The sequence below is a fragment of the Haliotis asinina genome, chromosome 5 (genome assembly GCF_037392515.1).
Source record: "Haliotis asinina isolate JCU_RB_2024 chromosome 5, JCU_Hal_asi_v2, whole genome shotgun sequence".
NCBI lineage: Eukaryota > Metazoa > Mollusca > Gastropoda > Lepetellida > Haliotidae > Haliotis > Haliotis asinina.
Window position 1 is genome coordinate 41,129,550 of NC_090284.1, and position 19,718 is coordinate 41,149,267.

General features: G+C 39.2%; 1 protein-coding gene across 1 annotated transcript in view; it reads right to left on the reverse strand.

Moving 5' to 3' along the window:
* Nucleotides 1-5,979: 5,979 nt before the first annotated feature.
* LOC137284071 (RYamide receptor-like) overlaps nucleotides 5,980-19,718 on the reverse strand; it is a 28,529-nt gene continuing 14,790 nt past the window's right edge. The window contains exon 2 of the mRNA XM_067815741.1: nucleotides 5,980-8,964. Coding sequence (XP_067671842.1) covers nucleotides 8,587-8,964 — 378 coding nt within the window. The 3' untranslated portion in view covers nucleotides 5,980-8,586. The remainder of the gene's footprint in view (nucleotides 8,965-19,718) is intronic.

Below are 19,718 nucleotides of genomic sequence, written 5' to 3' on the forward strand. Positions count from 1 at the left end.
GGCACATGATAAATAATTGGTTTCATCTTGACATTACTCGTATGATCAAGGGGCACTGTGATTAGGTCCCTAAAGAATCGAAAATCTGTCTATTTAATTTGCGCAATATCTGCTCCGTACTTTCAACCGAGATTTGACTCTGATGGAAATCAATACAAGGAGATCGGTGTTTGTGGAAAAAATTGAAACTTGACGCAGTATTATATATCATAATTGTAGTTCTTGTGATAATGTGAGTATCGTACTGAAGTAGTGTTATACGTTATGCAACAAGGTTTCGACTGTTACATGGTGTATGCAGTGATGGGTAATAATGGCAATCGCGTTACACCGAAAGATCGTGAATGGCCAACAAGAAGCCTTTGTCCACAATGTTCTATCATCCCTTTGTTTGTGAATCCTCACTTGAGTAGGTCAACACCGACACAGTTAACTGCTTGTGTTATTTATTTACCACCACAGAGTGATACCAGGTGTTTCCCAACATATCCTGCCCTATCAATAAATCCCATCAAAAACACATACAGCTTGTCTATATATTGTGAATACCAGGTGGCACATGCATATTCGGGTAGAGTCTACAAATAAACGGACGCGTTATTGTATATAAATGGATAAGATCAATACATCAGACAAATTCAACTCTTTCATGTTATCATTATACACATACCTATGTCTTGAACAGCACCTTGTGACAAACACGTGTAATCTAGTATAACCCCAGATGAATGTACACTGGCACAATTGCAACCACAGCATACTTCAAGGATGGGAAAAGAAGCAGTATATTGACTTACAATGCGATAATGATGGGACGTAACTGATGATAGCTAAAAGAAGATCTTGTCAAAAAGATAATGAGACTCGGCTCAGTAGGAACGGAAGCTTCTGTCTCTACCGTCTATATTGGCACCGTCATGCATGCCTCGATGTCTACGACTGCAAGATAAAATGACCATTCTTCATTTCATCCGATGTTAAAAGGCTATTTGTAGCTGCAGGATTATGCATTTAAGCTGTTACTTTCATTAGATTCGAATTATCTCCTGACATGGTCGTAATCATTTAATGTAGCAAAGGAATGACATAAGAAAGTACATTTCGAGGATTATTTGAACTTTGGAGATCAAAGAGCTTTAAATAAATGAGGGCAGTTTTCTTATGAACAGTGATTCAAACATGTCATTTGAATTCTGATCGAACGTGTGATGAACGTGTACAAAACTGTATCGATGATTTGGTCAATCAGCAAAAAGATCAAACTGTCCTTGCACCAGATGAAGAATGCACTTTGCTAATCTACGACATTATTGCGAAAGTTGCGAAACAACAATTCTTATCAATACACACCATTGAATTGTAGAATATGTACTCCTGAAGTGGAACATTGAGTTATGGTGAAACGAAACTCAAATCCTTGTTTCAGGAAGTCTGTTAGAAGAGACTGGATGTTTTGTGTGCAACTTCATGACTGGCACTCAGTTGTCATCGCATTACACACAAGGTGTCTGTTGCAGTAGACGTAGTGGCGAGATTCAGTTAGCACCTTAAACCTGCCATTTAAATTAGATTTCATTTTCATACGGATGACAATAACTGACAGCTAATTGCATTTCAGTGGTTTCCTTAATAATGGCAGTTATTTCATGTTTCCTCTTCGATTTTTGAGTGTTGAGTGAACTGGGGCTCTCTAACTACACTAACACAAAACAGCATCAGTCGCATATGGTCGTTTACTGATTGCAGATAAGAAGCAACTCTATATGCCATTCATCGATCATGAAAAAACCCAAATGCAAAACCTTTTAAGGTTTTTGCTTTAAAACACTACCCAAAGTTGATAAGAAATATTTGACAGTGATGGATGATTAAACGTAATAATCACGATGGAATTTTTGTAGGTTATTGTTATATGCCAGTTTCAACTGTTTTCAGTAGAACCTCCATGGGAGTACAGAAATAGTCAGCATTCTTCAATGAAACCGGTCATTTGGCGCTAACAGCTAACACTTCACACACAATGATACCTCAAATCGAAAATAGGAACATATCATGATTGTGTGTACCAATGCTTGTTGTAAGAGGCGATTAACGGCATCAGTTTGTCAGGATAGCTGACTTGGTTGACAAATGTCATTGTATCCCAGTTGTATCCACATTGTATCCCAAGATGGTGTCCCCTTGACTGTCCGAGTCCAGACTCGATTACTTACAGACCGCCGCCAAATATCTTGAATATTGTTGAGTGCGTCGTAAAACTAAACTCACCCAGTTAGTGGCTCACTGACACGGTACTCTTGGTTTTGCTGAGTTGGGTTAATGTGCTCCAAACGAATATCTGCCAGATGGATTGGGTGGTCAGTGTTTCGAAACGAAAACAAATTGTGGATTCGCCATTCCACATGTTGCAATTGTGATTAGAAGTTATCTTGTGCGCTCATCTCTGTTGATCTATTTTTCTTCGTGCATGGTAACCGTACTTCAAATAAAGCCGTGCACACGAATGCTCGGTCATTCGTGTGATCCGTTGTGCATCATTACTAACTGTCCTGTCTGTTGATGTAAAACATTACATATCGAATTTGGATGTGGGGTACCTATCCAAGGGAAGACATGCGTGATACGCTGCTCTCTCCACAGAGATGTAATTGTGTTTCGATGAAATTTTTAATCTCTGGCAACGTCATTTCAGGTAACATTCATTCATGAGACCCTGGTCACTAAGCAATCAGTATGTGCCTTAGAAAATCACATGCGATCTCGCCAGAGACCTCGTCATAAATATGTAAAAGATAATTAATAATTAACGTTCATTATAATACTTCCTTCTTTAAATTTATCCGAAACAGACTTATATGCAACTGAAATGCAAATTTTAATCGCATAGGCAGAGACAAGCGTACTTTGATCAAGCTATACATACATGAAATATATGAAATCTTCAGATTTGGTGAAATATGTCCACTAATAGAAAATATATGACTATCCTGTGAAAGGGTAAATTACTGCACAGATGTATGCAAAAAGATCATCTAGAAAGACACAGACAAGGCGGACAGCTTGATCTTTCCATTATCCAATGTTACCATCAGACCGAAGAATATTCAAAGAGCTCCAGACATCGATATCTATATTTGACAGCGTTTACCAATCACTTGGACATGCACTTTCTTCTAAGATTTAAAAAACAGTCGCACTACTTCAAAAGCTTTTTGATCAGGGTTACAACATCCTAAGCTTAAACGAAGCTTTTAAAGCTTTATGGTAGAAAAGAGGGGGTAATTTCCAGACTGCTCCCATTAGTGACTATAAATAATGCCCGGTTTTGTTCTAACTTCATGTTCTGATAAATGTTTATCATACCGTCGGATTGGTACAGCTGTAATTGTGATGCTCTCAATTATAACCTGAATCGTCATTAAGGAAAATCATTGTATATGTAATTCAGGAAATGAAGATGAAAACTAATCGTGGCGAAAACTCTTCCGTAACTATGACACAGTCATTTCCGTTCATTCCTATATAACGCCCTATGTAATATGCCATTGGTATGGTTAGCTGCCTGCAGGGTGATTCTGCTTCCGACGTCTACTGCGCACCTCTAGGTCTAAAGTAATCCCGGTTTTTTTGTTCAAAATGTCGAGGACAAATAATGTTAGCCATGCAAAGTTGCTTATTGGTACAGTCTTCTTACCTGGTGCAGGCTCAAGTCTTAAAATGTGAGTAGGGGCTATAACCAATATTACAGTAATATATGAACTACTATTAAAAAAGCGACGACTAGAACACCAGTTGAAGATTTAACCAAAGAGCGAAACGTGGAATAATGTTGCAACTTTTAGAATGGTAACCTACTGGTAAAGGGATCAGCGAATCCTGTCACATATAAGGGGCCACAACAACTATCTTTTTCGTATCGACTAGAGAATGTGAATCACCGATGTTTCAGTTTCACAGTGGCGTCTTTCAAAGGCAGTTGTTCATAGTGTTTTTAGAAGAAGTTTCTTGATCGATTCCAACAAAACGTGATCACTAAATGGTCTTTACTGGTTGAACGTTCACTTTAAATTAACAATCTGTGGACGAGGGCGATGTAATAAATATATTTTGTGACTTGAAATTTATAAAAAAAAACACACACAGTGAGCTTGAAACTGAGATTCATTAATTTGACGTCAGTTGGAGATTTCCTTCATGAGATTTTTGTCATATTTTGTGACACTACAAACTTCATGTTGACTTTATTTAATCTCACTAATATCATTATTTATTCAACTTGGGCACGCGTGGTCTGGGTATCTAAAGCGTGGCAATTCACATACAAATGCGTCTCTTGGTCGTGGTCCAAATCCTGATTCGTCCTGATCATGTTTCAAGGTTTGTCAGCATGATGGTCATGGGTTTCATCAAACATGGGAAACGTCTGAAACCAGCATCAGTTTGTGATTCCCTCCCACAATGAGCTCAGATGCTACGCCCCGTTTGTTATTGTATCGTGCCCCCAGTTTCAATTTTTTGCAGGTCCTTTTGGATATCAGTAAATGATCAGTCACCTTTTCTTTTCATTTAGACCCTTCTCATAATTATTTGTTCAATGTTAACGTTCGCAGATCATCCATTTTCTATCATAATACAATTTCCTTCAGGTTTTATTCCTGGTATATCAGCGCGATGCGCATACGAATGTCAACACCAGTCTAAAAGAAAATAAACAAGAGAAATAAAAAACCCAAAAAAAACAAAAACAAACAAAAAAACCCCCACAAACTTCTCTCTGCGCTATTGTCTTCGCTAATTGATTTTGTAGAAACAGTGTTAAACTAGTCTAGTCTATTTTTTAACCAAAAAGGGCATGCAGATTTCGTTTAGGGCCTGTAGGTTTTGGAGCCGGCAGGAGGCCTTGATGACCAACTGGCAAATTGAAGTATTGTAAATACTGTATATTGCCGCGACTTAAATGGATAGGCGATAAGTCAGCGATCTAGCCCACTCAGCCACAATGCCATATAGAAAGAGATGGGATTCAGTCCAGAAAGTACCGTGTAGAATATGTACATTTATGACACAATGCAAATCCAAATATAACAAGTGTTACATCTGACCTCTTTCAAAATGGCATTGTGCATTCAGCTGGAAGACCTTTATCGCTGAATGACTCTGATTCGTGCGTTCGAATCATGGATGGGATCCAACCTAGGAAGTACTAGCATCAGTACTTAAATGAGAAAGTGTAATAAAACATGACTTTTGTTTCATTTCACCACTTCGTAAATGACAGCATGTATTAAACACGCTCGCTCGGTCAACCATTCACCTAATATTCCATCAGGATTCCTGTTGTTGGTCCGAAACAGATACGACTGAAGTCTGAGCTCTATCCCGATAGCGGGGATCGTTGTTCATGATATCAGTCATTGTTTTGCCCGATGTTGGCGCTATCTTCAACCGGCAGTTATACTATACCTGTACTGGTGTTAAAGGCGTCATGAAAGGTGTGAAACGGTGTAACTGAACAGATATAGAATACACATTGCCGATGTCAGGCAGACCTCGAGTCAAAACGCCCCAAGAGGACCAGTATCTGCGCACGCTGCATCTTAAAAACCGCTTCCCGACAGTGACGTCATCCACGGCGCATGGCTTGGGTCACCTTGTTAGCCGATACACAGTAGACAAACGACTGATGTGTTAATCCGGGCTAAAATATCTTTACGGGGACAGCATGCAGTTCTCCGAACATCGACGGATACTAAAATGGGCCCGGGCGGTACGACGTTGGAAGTGGCAGAGGTTAGTATTATCGGATGAAAACCACTTCACTCTGTTCACTTTGTTTTGTGGACCTGTCTTCTGTGGTTATTTCACATGTGGGTTTTATTCCATGACGGCCTTTCCTTCGCCCGACAGTTTATGCAAAATATACAAAGCAAGCCGTTACACCCAACGAAACATTGCACAGTATGAGAAAGACTTGGTAACGAATATAGTCAAGATTTATTTGCTGCGACTTGTGATCAGTAACAATATATAATAAACTCATAACGCACAACTACTCTGTCAGTGTAGGATACCCACAATTACATGTACACATGATTCTCAAAATTGGACATAATTCTTATGCGAGACGTGGTAACAATAACGAGGTTAACATTTCAACAGCATTATTTGCTATAAACAGTGTAACGTGTGGGTGTTCTGTACATCAAGAGGGGAGCACGATAAATATTTAGAAACACATAGTGGTCAGTGACGTAAAACAAGGATACTCGTGACACAATATTTCTGACGTCACAACTGACGCACATAGTCGTCACATAACACATGAGTGAAATTTAACGGGGCACTGAACTTGGCGCACTTTCAACCATGTTCTGTCATGTCAGAATACAGAAGCCCCAAGAGACATCACCAAGTCATTGTCCCAGGTCGAGTTATCGATCATATTCTGATTGACAAAGGATCACAACTTGGATCAGTATTGAATCTAAAATCACAACCGGTTTATCCTGGCCGTCTTGAACAACACTCTCATACAAACCAATATATATTTTGATAGAGTGCTATTTGAAACGAGACCGAGAAAAAAGGCTTTTCATGCAGGATGCCATGATCTATTTTCGTGTTGCGTTTCACCTAATCACTATAGAGTTAATATGAAGACCAAAGGAAAAGAAAATGTGTTTAATTTCCGTTGACTGGGTCCTCGACTAAAATAATGAAGATATTAGTGAAAATAGTCATTGCTCTTTGAAAACCAACCAGCAATACGACAGGAACATTGAACTCAGTGATTAGAAACATCAAGTTAAAGTCATTGCTTTAATGATGGCGCCGGAAATTGTTATAGAACCCCTCCTCCCCTTTCACTATCTTGGTGACAATATGTTGACAGGTCAACGGATTTACGACATCTAAACAGATTAATATTTACTAAAACAGTGCGTAGTGGCTGGAATCATTAGTGCAATATGGTTACAAATTGCTGAGCATAATTTAAGACAGAAGTATCTATTAAATGAAAATATCGTTATTCATTTATACTGATTAAAGCATGATGTTTCAGTAAACTTCTTGACGTTCAAATATCAACTATAACAAAACGCACAAGAGATTCGACGCTTGAATGCAGAGGTCTTCCTGTTCCAGACTCGACTATTCACCAGTCGCTACCATATGAGTGGAGGTTTCATACCATGGCGGATGAGGGTGAATAGAACGTGCTTAGCCGTTCGCCTAGGTTTGGTGTCATTGACCATCAGTGATCCATTAATAAAATTTTGATGACTGCGTTGCCTTTTTAATTTTTGACAGGTAATCCAGAATGATTACGTTTACGTTGTGTATTTTAGAATAAATGTTAGAAGTCTGGAACAGTATTCCATTTACACCACGGCATGTAGCATCCCCCAGCCCCGTCTGACGTGATGCAGAGGATGCAAGCATGCAACAATCACATCTCTCCACTATGACTATAACAAATGCTCCCGCCAAGGAATGTAACTTTAATGTAACCGCTCGAAGACTTAATATCCATCATCAAGCCATCTCGGTCTTATTCCATAAAGACGTAATAACAGATCAACGCATCACAATAACACAGGCGCACATAGCCCAGGACTCCTTTCACAAAGTACTAAGGTGATCGCAAGTCACCGAGATAACCTGAGTGCAATATTAAAGAATGGGAGTTAAGGTTAACCTTAGTAAAGGTTGCTTCGCGAAAGGAGTCCCAAGCCTTATAATCCTAGGGTCGGGTTAACGAGTGAATAAAACAAGAACAGAAATAATACATATTACAGATATTCGCGATAACGTCGCCCTAGCCCAGGTTAGGTTAATCCCTGTCCCCGACGTTTTATGGAAACAGTTTATTCTAATATTCGCGTACAAGTCACTGACAACAAAATGAATGTCTATGGAAATCTTGTGATTGATGCTAATCCTATACGCAGCCACATTAAACAAAGCGATAGGGTGGAGAAGACAATATCAGTTGACATTCAACAAACCAGATACTAGAATTAGGTGTAGGCGACGCTGGCACACAAAAATCGCCAGACACGCTAAGTAGCACTGCATCATAACACAACATCAAAGTCCAGAACATAACACTCTCGGGTCTCTGATGGCAATTCTGTGAGTGAAGAGCAAGCCTTGACTGACCTTTCCACTAACACTTCGTGTCATCACTAATATTCTAGTTATTGAGCCCTTTACACCTAATGGAATCTGTTTTCTGAGGACAATAAAAACTGGGTATACTTTGTGCTGATGTTTCCTATTTGTCTAACATCACAGTAAAAAGCAAAACAAGACTTTAAGATATCAATTCCCTTTGCTACATTCTGTTCATCTGAATTATACTGGTACAACCAAATACGTACTTTTTCGGAAGGAGCATTAAACGGCCTGAAATCTATCGATCCAAATGGTAATATTTGAAATTGTCAGTTTGATGCATGGGTCGTACATGGTTTGATCTTGTGTTATAAACACGACACGCGTAGAACTTAAACATGTTTTCGGGCCCGGAGGACATGGGGGTCTCAGACAAACGGACACAAAACACAGACAAGCAAAACACAGTTAGCCGAGATCACGGCGGTCGTCGATGGAGTTGATGGTGGACAGCAACGTCTCAGAAGCCGGGACGCTGAAACTGCGACTGTTCCGAAAGGTCACGAAGTCACTTCCTGACTGTAATTTTGGAGGACGGACACATATACAGTGGAGTTTCAAGAACACAAGACGGAAGTTTTCATTGAATTTCTTGTTCATCCACCAGTAAACAAACGGGTTATAGGCGCAGCTACTCATGGACAGCCAGTGAGCTCCAACCCACATCACTCTCATATATTCAGCGTTGTAGATAGTGTGGTCCACGTCACCACATAAAGTGATGACGTGGAGCGGCAGCCAGCAAATGGCGTAGATACTCACAACCGTTATCATCATCTTGATGACCTGAAACAGAAGGAATAAACGTAGTAGTGTCATTTTCAAGTACATTATCGTAAAGGTCAAATTGGGTAGTATAGTTCATTTGAATATTGTCGTTTATTGTTGACAACAAAACGTAATATTGTTGTTTGTTGTGTGAAAACAAAAGCATAATATTGTTGTTTGTTGTGTGAAAACAAAAGCATAATATTGTTGTTTGTTGGATGAAAACAAAACAAAAATATTCCTTATCCTTGAAAATAAAGACCGCAGCGCATGGAAACAAGTTACGGATAGTAGTGACATATTCAGAATGAAAGCATAGCAGGACCATATTTGCAAATCATTTATAAGACGATAGATTCATAAATGTGAGCAATATACACATCCAGGCAGATAGCACTACTAATGTTTACGAAACATATACTGATATTATACGTTGCACGTAATATGATATCATCAATAATTGAATTGTAGACTTAAGTAACGAATAGTTTCAGGTTTTACATAACCCAATAATGATCGACATGTCTGTCGTTACAACGGCACTATGAAAACATTGAATAAAATAACTCATCCTTAAAATGTGTCAAAGTTAGTTACTACAACCCAGCATGACAAAGGTAGAGAGGTGATATGAACTTTTCAACTGGGCTGATTATTAATAGGTTGGGCTTTTATTTATGAACAGTTTTTAGGGTAATTCAAAACCATGTACAGTTTTTCATCTATGAACCAAAACGAGATGTTGGGACCTGCTGGCAGACTTGGAGAAGGATGCGCTATAATGCGAAAGAGAACAGAGACGAAGAAGTTCTGATTAACAATCTTTTATAAAGTAATTAACGCTCTTGCAATTAAACCCCTATGAGAACATAAGAGGACGGTTGTTGCAGCCTGATGACTGGACATTCAGAATGTGCATTGTGTGCAAATGAAACTAACACACCATCAGGTTTCAATGAGTAAACAATCGTATATATCAAACACAACAGGCTGGTCAGAGATGTCACAGAAATAACACTCTCATTAATGTCTCGTAGACTTGCGGTGAATATACCAAGCTATTACTCGTCGTTATCTAAAGTACTGAACATTGCATCTTCATATAACAGAAGCTATTTCTGTTCTTATCTGGGTGCTAGTAAAAATGCAAATGGCCTCTGGTTTAAAACAACCGAATGTAAATAAATCACATATGGTCAATCTAATGACAATAATTCAGCATTTTTATATAAAAGCACTTGCTTTTATAAAATGTATTGAGTAGGGATCGCAACTTTATAAGAAATTATTTCTGTGTACATGTATATGCACGGATATAACATCAACTTCGTAGACGAAAGCACCATCAACCTGGAGACTTTCTAGAATATGCCTCTAGTGCGTTTCCATGAAAATCAGTCTCGATCCATCCACCGAAATAGGTTTGGCGTAAAATAATATGAATGCATCACTGAAAATCAATGATGACAGCAATTGCTCACGAAAGTATTGGTGTCTTGCTTGAAGATGTCTGGACCATCATGACAAAATAATCACTCTTTCCTGGAAATTAACTTCTCTCATTCGAAGAATGTTACAACATATCCATTCATCCAGTAAATACCAGGATATTGATCACAGAGATTTCAAGTATGTAAAATACGTAATGGCACAGACGTAATCCTTATGTATTTCACACAAATCGCGATCAATATCCCCTCCCGCGGGCATTGTAGGAAACTGGTGTCTGATGCAAGATGTATGTCAACCTAAAATTTTACGATTATTTATTTCTACTTCATCAACATTGTGACTTCCAGTTCCATGAGATGGCGCCGTCCATGCGTGATTACGACTGACGACAAATCGTTGGCAATCATATGAATGACTGGGCGTGCGATATCGATATCATGTGATAGATAGATTCGGGCATCAGAACAGGAGTGCTCAGAACCTGATACGTTACTGCAATGACAGTTAACTGAACAGTCTTGACGATAGACGGTGAACGTCACCACAAGTTGCTAGTTTGATACCTTGTCGTCATTGAGGTGACTCACAATCAGCTAAGTAAATAAGCCTATTGCCTCTTAAGACGACGGGGACCATGGTGCTTGATGGTCAACCTGATGGTGAATTCTGCTGAGGTCATACGTCATGATGTGAACACGCGCAGATATGTGAAGGCACACGTCTTCAACAGCTAATAGGAAAGCGAATGTTACTTTATCTCGCAATTTTACACTTCCACTGTGGCCTGAACATGATTGAGTGTGGCCTACTTCACCACAGGTTGCTAGTTTGATACCTTGAGACGACTCGCAATCAACTAAGTCAAGACGTCTGTTGCCTCTTAAGACCAGGTTTGTGGCCTGGGGATATTATTCAGTTCTGAGGAGGAATAACATTTGTAGTACAAGAACAAGAACTTGTACTGACTGAGTGCCGCATATACAGTTTCATACATTTTCTAATTGTAAAAATGGAAACATTAGAGTACTTTTACCACAACTGCAATAAACGTTTTATGACTGTATATAGGTAAACTTTGGTTTTAAAGTCCACTACACGGTTAAGTCCATGTAAAAAAAAAAGTTCTTTTGTGTGCAACAAGGCATATCGGATGACTGAAGTCAGAGATACCATTCTTTGAAATGCAAAGAACTGTTTTTAAGACAAGTCTTCAAGCGTCACTTGAAGTGAGTGTGTGAGTTCACCTTCCGTCTTTTCGCCATATTCCAGAACTGAGCTGTACATATTGTACTCATCTGGGTCCTCGAACCTTTGTCTTCAGAATGGCGAGCGAACGCTTAACCACACGACTAACCTAGGTCTGTGCCCTGTGTCAGCTGGATCTCAGTTGACAGCACTATAATCTATCTCTACACTCAGTCCTGTTTTATTGAATCGAATGAAAATTAAACGATGACGCCTGTGGCGACAGCACTCTTACAAATTCATATCTAAGTGGTAAGAAAGATGATGGTGTGACATTTGAAAAGATTATTCAAAAGTGACTGTCGGAGTGAATTTAATCATGACATGCAAGATAGTAAACTAACAATGCTGGACTTGCATCAATGGTGCAGTTGACAGTAACAGTAATGAAACATATCGGGTGCTGACACTTGTCATTTGTTACACAATCACGACTACAACTGCCATCACCATTGGCCATAGTTACCTTCAAAATGGTCTTTAATGATTTGTTTTCGCTTCTTATTTGTGCTATTCGTTGGTTATTGTCAGCTGCAATTGAACATACATGTGTGTACTATATGAAATGTTTAATATAGTAAACTCTGGTAACATGAGTTACCTACATAGAAATGTAGCTGACAAAGACCTCGCCTTCACCAAGGTGTCTCTCAGAAATTTCCTACTTTTCAAATCGGCATTACTCACTATGACCGCAGACGATCTTTTATTCATTAAACCAGAATGTCTAGTTACAACTCTTACATATGGTAAACATTTCGGAATAATGTGTATGAAAAAGAAATTTTGAAATGGTCATATGTCTGAGAAAGAATACATGCAGAGACACTTAAAAAACAAGATTATGTTATGCAACTGAATTACTCAAAAGCACAGAGTTGAGTTCTATGGATTACTCTGAAAATACCACATCCTCCCTTGTTATCAATGCTTTTGCATAATTGAGTGTTGTAAGGCTGAATTCAGATCACAAAAGGATATTAAAATGATTTATAGTTGAAATAGATTCCCCGAGTAAGACATTTTTTCCAGTTTTCGTTGACGAAAGCACAAGTAATAACTAAATAATTATTTCAAGTCTAATATGAAAATGCCCCTTTCTGACAATTTTCATTAAAAACATCAAAACATATTGGTGAGAGGACCAAACTGGCGCTGTGGTTCTCCTATCGGAAACACATTCTGGATCCCTAATTGAATAATATTATTGCATTTGGTGACAATTCGACACTTAAGATATTCCCAGATAGCTTTAGATTGGCATTCCCGTCGTTCACTTGTCAATTACAAACTTTCCGTATGAGATAAATGATGTATAGAATCGGTATTTTGTATACATGATAGTTATATATATCCGACATAATCGTATCGTTATTAAAAAATGAGATTCTCTTCATCGGAAATAGGGAATAAACGCCCCGACACCCAATTACCACCTGATATAGTCTTGTGACAAACACCAGGGCACTTTGCTGTCATTAACACAGGAATTTATAGCAGTAATCAAGACGGTAAAATGTCAGTCTCTGGGAGCGATAAGTATGTACGTACATCATTCTATCGATAACTTAGCAGACTGCTTTACCTAAGGCAAGATTTTTCACAGGATAACTTTTTTGCATGATTTCTTTAGACAGCATTTATTTTAAAAACATTACATCAGCGACTGAGACTGACTTACAAGTCATGGTAATCTACCCAAACACATTCTATATGACCTAAAAGGCGACACTGAGATGGAAATTATGCGAGTTGATGACTGAAGAGTAGTTGCTTACTTAAGCACTAGGCCATACAGCGTGCCAATCGAGATATTCCAAGCTATAACCTGGCCACTGCCAGATCATGAAACCGCAGGTTGACAATGCTTTGACATTCGTTTGGATGTCACCAGACTCCACCATCGATCGCAACCAAGTGCAAAGTGACTCGGGACTTTTCCAAAAACTTTACACAAGACCACTGACAATCATCAACCTTTTTCGCTTGATCTGAACCTTGTCGTCAACGTTAGAGGTGAAACACTTGACGCATTGGCAAATGCAAACTGGCCTCGGCCAGATGCTAGTACGCCTAGATCCAGACGACGCATTGATACAATAATTTATACATATACAAAAAATAAATAGCAATGTATGTGCGATGAACAACATCGGTGATTTTGAGTGACAAACACAATAATCCACAACAGTCGATCGACGGTCTTTAAATGTGTTAATATCAGGAATTATTAATGTGTGTGTCAATACAGCGGAGCGGCACATGCATCGATAAGATAAGTTTTACAAGCTGACATATTCTCGCATAAGACGTATGTCACCAACACTTGTAAGTCTTCATATAAGGTACAGACACATATTTTTAAGATTCCCTAAATTGTCGTAAAGGTATGGGAAAGTAGATTCTTTGTTACCAGCAAGTCATATTCTAAAGCTTCATACTGTCGCCTGTTCGCACCGTTTTTTTTCATTATTTTATTTTGATGAAAAAACCCAAAAGAACCGAAACGAACAATTAACGTTTTAGGAATGATTCAGTGCAATATTAACACTGTGATCAAAGGAACGAAATTCAAGCGCATCAGTATTTGTATCAGGTTTCCAGTAATTCCAAACCACTCTATCTTTAAAGTGCGGTCTCCTTTAACGTAAAACCCATTTAAATGTGCATGAAAAACGCCATAGAAGATTTGCATTACACACTTCGGAAGGTAAAATCATCCAATATCTTATTTTACGCCTAGGGCCATTCAGGTTTTCTTCAAACAAGAAAAAGGAAAGAAATCCCAAACCTCACACGTGTCCTTCTATTTGTGGCCCTTTAGAGATCTCTTGACGGGAAATATGGACGATTTTTATTCTTGAAAAATCAGAAGTGGAAGGGAGGATATGAGGGCAATGGGACTGAATATGTATCGATTAGTCAAAGTTGGAGGAATGACAGGTGCTAAAATGTCTTTGGAATATCGAAGGATTTGAGGCAAAAACCAGAGATTACATTAAATTTTATTGTCAGATCCAAGGGAACGAATACGATGTTTAGATCGGTTTGCTTTGCAACGGAACTTCCCCTATTCAAAGTAAGTCTCTAAGCCAACAGTCTTGATATATGATCTTGTGTCAAGATTAGCTGGTGGATATATGACACCCATTTAGTGATCGGAAGCTCAGATACGATGGTCTTTATATAAGCGAGGCTTCTGCTACTGAGAAATTGAGCGATATAACCCATAAGGTTTACAGAAGGTGTTTGAAGATCAACTCTGTGTCATGCAGGATTGATCACCTCGTGCGTTGCTTGTTCGTTGACATATTTCCGCTCTGTCAACGTTATGAACATCCTGGGTGATTTATTGACCGTTAGGGAGGCGGGTTGGCTGCATGGTTCAAGTAAGTGAGTGAGTGAGTGAGTTTAGTTTTACGCCGCACTCAGCAATATTTCAGCTATATGGCGGCGGTCTGTAAATCTCGAATCAGACAAACGATCCAATGACTATCAACATGAACATCGATCTGCGCAACTGGGAACCGATGACATGTGTCAATCAAGTCAGCGAACCTAACCACCCGATCCCGTTAGTCGCCTCTTACGACAAGCATAGTCGCCTTTTATGGCAAGCATGGGTTGCTGAAGGCCTATCCTACCCCGGACCTTCACGGGTGTGCATGGTTCAAGTGTACACTTCTCCTGCTGAAGGTTGGGTTTTGATATGTAAGAACTAGCGTTGGTGAAGCTCATGAATGGTGCCCTCGATGTTGAACGTGCTGCAAAGTTGTTTACAGCTTGCGTGCATTACCATACTGTTGCAATCATCGATATGTAACTATTTAACCTGCTTGAGCGTGATCGCTCACCAGGTATTCCTGAAGCAGATGTAACAAGGAAAAATCTATCTACAACTCACACACTCCTTGCGTGGGTGACGGGTTCATTACAGGGAGAGTTGGGGAACGAATCATTACTGTCAGTGGTGAAGAAATAACAAACAAACAAACACACAAACAAAAAAAACCCGACCCTGATCGTCAGTGTTTACCATTATCATCATGAGAATCCAGTGATTTTGACACGCCAACGATTACACGTCTTTCAGGGATTCGAACCCTTGCTGCGGTTCTTGGAAGTCATGTCACGCTCCTTCAGTCTCTTCCTCACTCGATGTCCATTTTATGTACAAAATGATGTTACAAGTAACTGACTGCAACCGAAGTCATATGCTGTTTGCGACAACACCCCCGCCCTACATCAGAGTCTTGCTATCCAATCCGATTTCAAATTAAGAGATTTATTTCTGGGTGTATTGCTAATCTATTATTTCACCCATTCTTCGTGACCGTCTGTTGTCGACAAGTTAAAAATGTATTCAGTATCATCAGTTTTTCATCACAGTAATCAGGAACCAATTTTACAATGCTGGTGACGATAGATCACCTTCTCCGACACTCCCTGATCACAGTGATCCGTCAGTGAGTCGGAACAATAGCCACAGGGCATAGGAATAGTCTAACAAAGGCTTGAGTTCTCTCTTAATATGATCTTAGCGCTGCCGTGTCCTGCTTGATGAAAGGTACTGTCGCCTATTTGCCAATTCATTTGTACTGGTTCTGGTAACACATGTCATCAAATCAAATCAAATCTTTCAAATGCCCATCCTTTGATTGGGGTGTCACTCAGAAACAACTTTAAAATGTAGCAAAACAATGACGATGCTATGCAACCACAACTGGACTTTACAATAGTAGAGAAACAAGAGGTTGAAAAAATTCATTTGCTGTAGTTCCGGTAAGACATGCCTCAAAATCAAGTTCAATCTTTCAGAAATGCACATATTCAACATTACAGTCTAGAACATCAATGCTGATAATAAAGCACCAAGGACACAAGAGGTTGAAAGAGTGAGCTTCTGTGCACGCTACATGGACTAACAACCTGACATGACAACTAGGAGTTGTCCACAATTGCCGCACCTGTCCGTTACTTTCCACATACAACATTTAGATACATTTCAATGAACCATGAAAAACAAAATGCATAACTTCAAAACATAATCATAAATGTTCGTATCCTTTGTACATTTGCACACCTGAATAATTATTTGATGCATAATGTTTAGTAATATTTGTTTGTGAAGTTGATTTGACTTTCTTTCATCACCATATGTCACGAGTTTTGGGCACAGGGAAATGTGAGCCCCAGAGACATTATATGACTTTACTGACATTATATGACACTACTGTACGAAAATAAACGATTGCTACATTCGTGTTTATCTGACCTTACTCATACATGTCGCTGTCTGATTGGTTATTATTTTCAATGCACCCAGTGTACAAGCTAGGTGCTTTGCAATACACCCCGCTGCCAATTGCAACTCATTTCGTATTTCGCAGGAGCTACTTTTATTTACTTCGAATAGCATTAAATGACGCATGATGCACGGGAATTACAGTGTTTTGCGAATGTAAATCGATGCAAGGGAGATAGCTCTAGATCTGTTTTTCTTGTGTCGTCCGCAAAATCTAGCGATGGCTACAAAAACATTTGACTTTCTCTCCGAAGAATACATTTTGGCAACACGTTCAAATGTAGTCCCTGTGATTATTATGAAGGGGAATTACATCGCGGCGACTTTACTAAGACAATACCTGCGGGAAAAAAAGAGAGCAAGATGCAAGATTAGAATCGTTTGATTCACACCGGTTGGCCAAAGTGTACAATCGGATACAGTTCAAAATTACCATCGAGGTGTTCGGTAAGATAACTATGTTGTTCACTGGTCCTTCAGGGACCATGAGTTGAGGTACCCTTGATGTTTGTTTATGTTTCCGTCGAGCTTCGGGGTCAGGGAACATAAACAAACATCAAGGGTACGTCAATTCATGGTCCCTGAAGGACCAGTGAACAACTTATGATGACTCCACAGACATCTCGTAAGGTTCTCCGAGTAAGAGATTCTATACTGAAGTGAAAGCTATGGTAATTACACTTGGCATAAAGTCGTGGCATATTGCTGGAAGCCACGACTACCTACTACTAGATCAGATGAAGAAGCAATAAATATCCAATGATTCACCAGATTAACGCCAAGCTACATCATTGTCAACTTATAAATTCAGATTTTATTGGCACGGTTGCAAAGTTCTTGGTTAATAACCTCATCTGGGATATGTATGGACGACTTCCACACTGTTGCCAAACATATGCATGATTGATACAATGCTAGTTTAGGCACCGAGGTGTCTGGCAATGAAGATGCATAAATTCATTTTCTACTTATGTATTTTGAGTTGATATTAGATATACATATGGACGGTCAGTAAACCTGTTGGCTTCAGAATCAGACATGACTTGCTGAAGCTTCCACCACAATCCACTATTTGCTTTGAAGGCGTTCTTAAGCCAGATTTGGTAACGTGCTATTGCAAATGATTCTCTGCTACCTGTTACAAGTGTCTAGACAGGACCGTATCAATAGACATTGCGACATCAAAGATTATGTATGTTGAAGGAAAAACATGCTATCAATACCACATAATAGATTTCGTCAGAAAATTGGTTTATTAGCACGGATATGACAATAGGGTATTGGCGGCTTAATGATTAAGCCTAGTCTGTTCCATAGACAGGGATAAATATGTCTTCCTCCACACAAGTGCAGCAGAAATGGATTCATCACGCAATGGACCTGCTTCTGTAGACAGTGCATGGTGATAGGTGGACCAATTGGAGTCGCGGTAATCATGACACTTTTATACATATACTGACTGTGAGCTGACCATTCCTTATTCCATGACTCCAGGCAGGTTAACATCAAGTACCATATACTTTCAGTGTCTTTTGGCACAACGCAACTATAAGATGGAACCAGCTGCCGTTCGCTCTCCGAACATAAATGTCCAGAACCATGACGAAATTGCCAACAAAATGATACATAGAATGACTTGAAACATACCTAAAATCAATCTCTTCCAAATTTTTAAGCAACTTCCTGTACTTTTCACATCAAATTTGAAATTTGGGAAACGATTCCTCTTCATTCTTTCACTACCTCGATTCGCAATGTAGTTTTTCTCACACAGGACAACAGCTAAACATAAGTATGATAATATTTTGGGCGTACAGACCATGACTATTAGAAACAAGATGACCAGGTGTTTGCCAATAATATAGCACCGCCGCTAAAGAAGAACTAAATATTTATTGCATATTTACTAGTTTTTATTTTTGGGGTCTCATACGTGAGGCCTGACATGACCAGTGTCTGCGTGATCATGAAACGTAAACCGTCAAAATATTGAAGACTGTGGATGCAATGTTTATGACATATCGCGTTTACATAAGTTTGAACAGTGTTCAAAGTGTCCTTGGAAATATGGTCAAGGTAACCAAAATTAACCGGTGTCTGCATAATCACCCAATGTAGGCTATCACCAAATGTGAAGACACTGCGTTCACCAGTTCATGAGATATTGACTGTGTTACCAACATGTGTCGTGGTGACTTTGATGATAAGGTTAAGATCACCAAAAGTGACTGGTTTCTGCGTAATACGGAATGTAGACTGTCACCGTATTTGAAGACATTGGCTACAACAGTTCAAGGAATGTCAGATTAACAAGAACTGGGACGTACGTACGTACGGGCGCTGTTGAACATTTAGACAGCCCCCCGCCCCCTGCGTCATGCTAATACTGGGCGCTGATGTCTCATAGACCCATCTCCAACAGCGATTTATATATTGAAAAAATGGTAAAAGCAAATAAATAAAGGCCTCTTCTTTACCTTTCTTAAAGTTTCTTCTTATCTTAAAACGTTATCTTTTTGTGGTGATGTTTTATGTGATAGAACATCACAGTGGAAGAAAAATCACCCTAGGGCTTCAGTGTACTGGCCCTCTGAAAGGTCTTCAACATCGTGTTTCACGACCTACATGATTCCTTTTCATGGATCTATGTGAAAAGGGTCTCTGAATACGCCATGCTCTGTTGGGTGTGCAAAAAGGTTCTGCGGGTTTACCAACATTCACTTTTTTGTCTTTTGTTTTGTTCCGAACCATCTTAAGTTAGATGAACAGT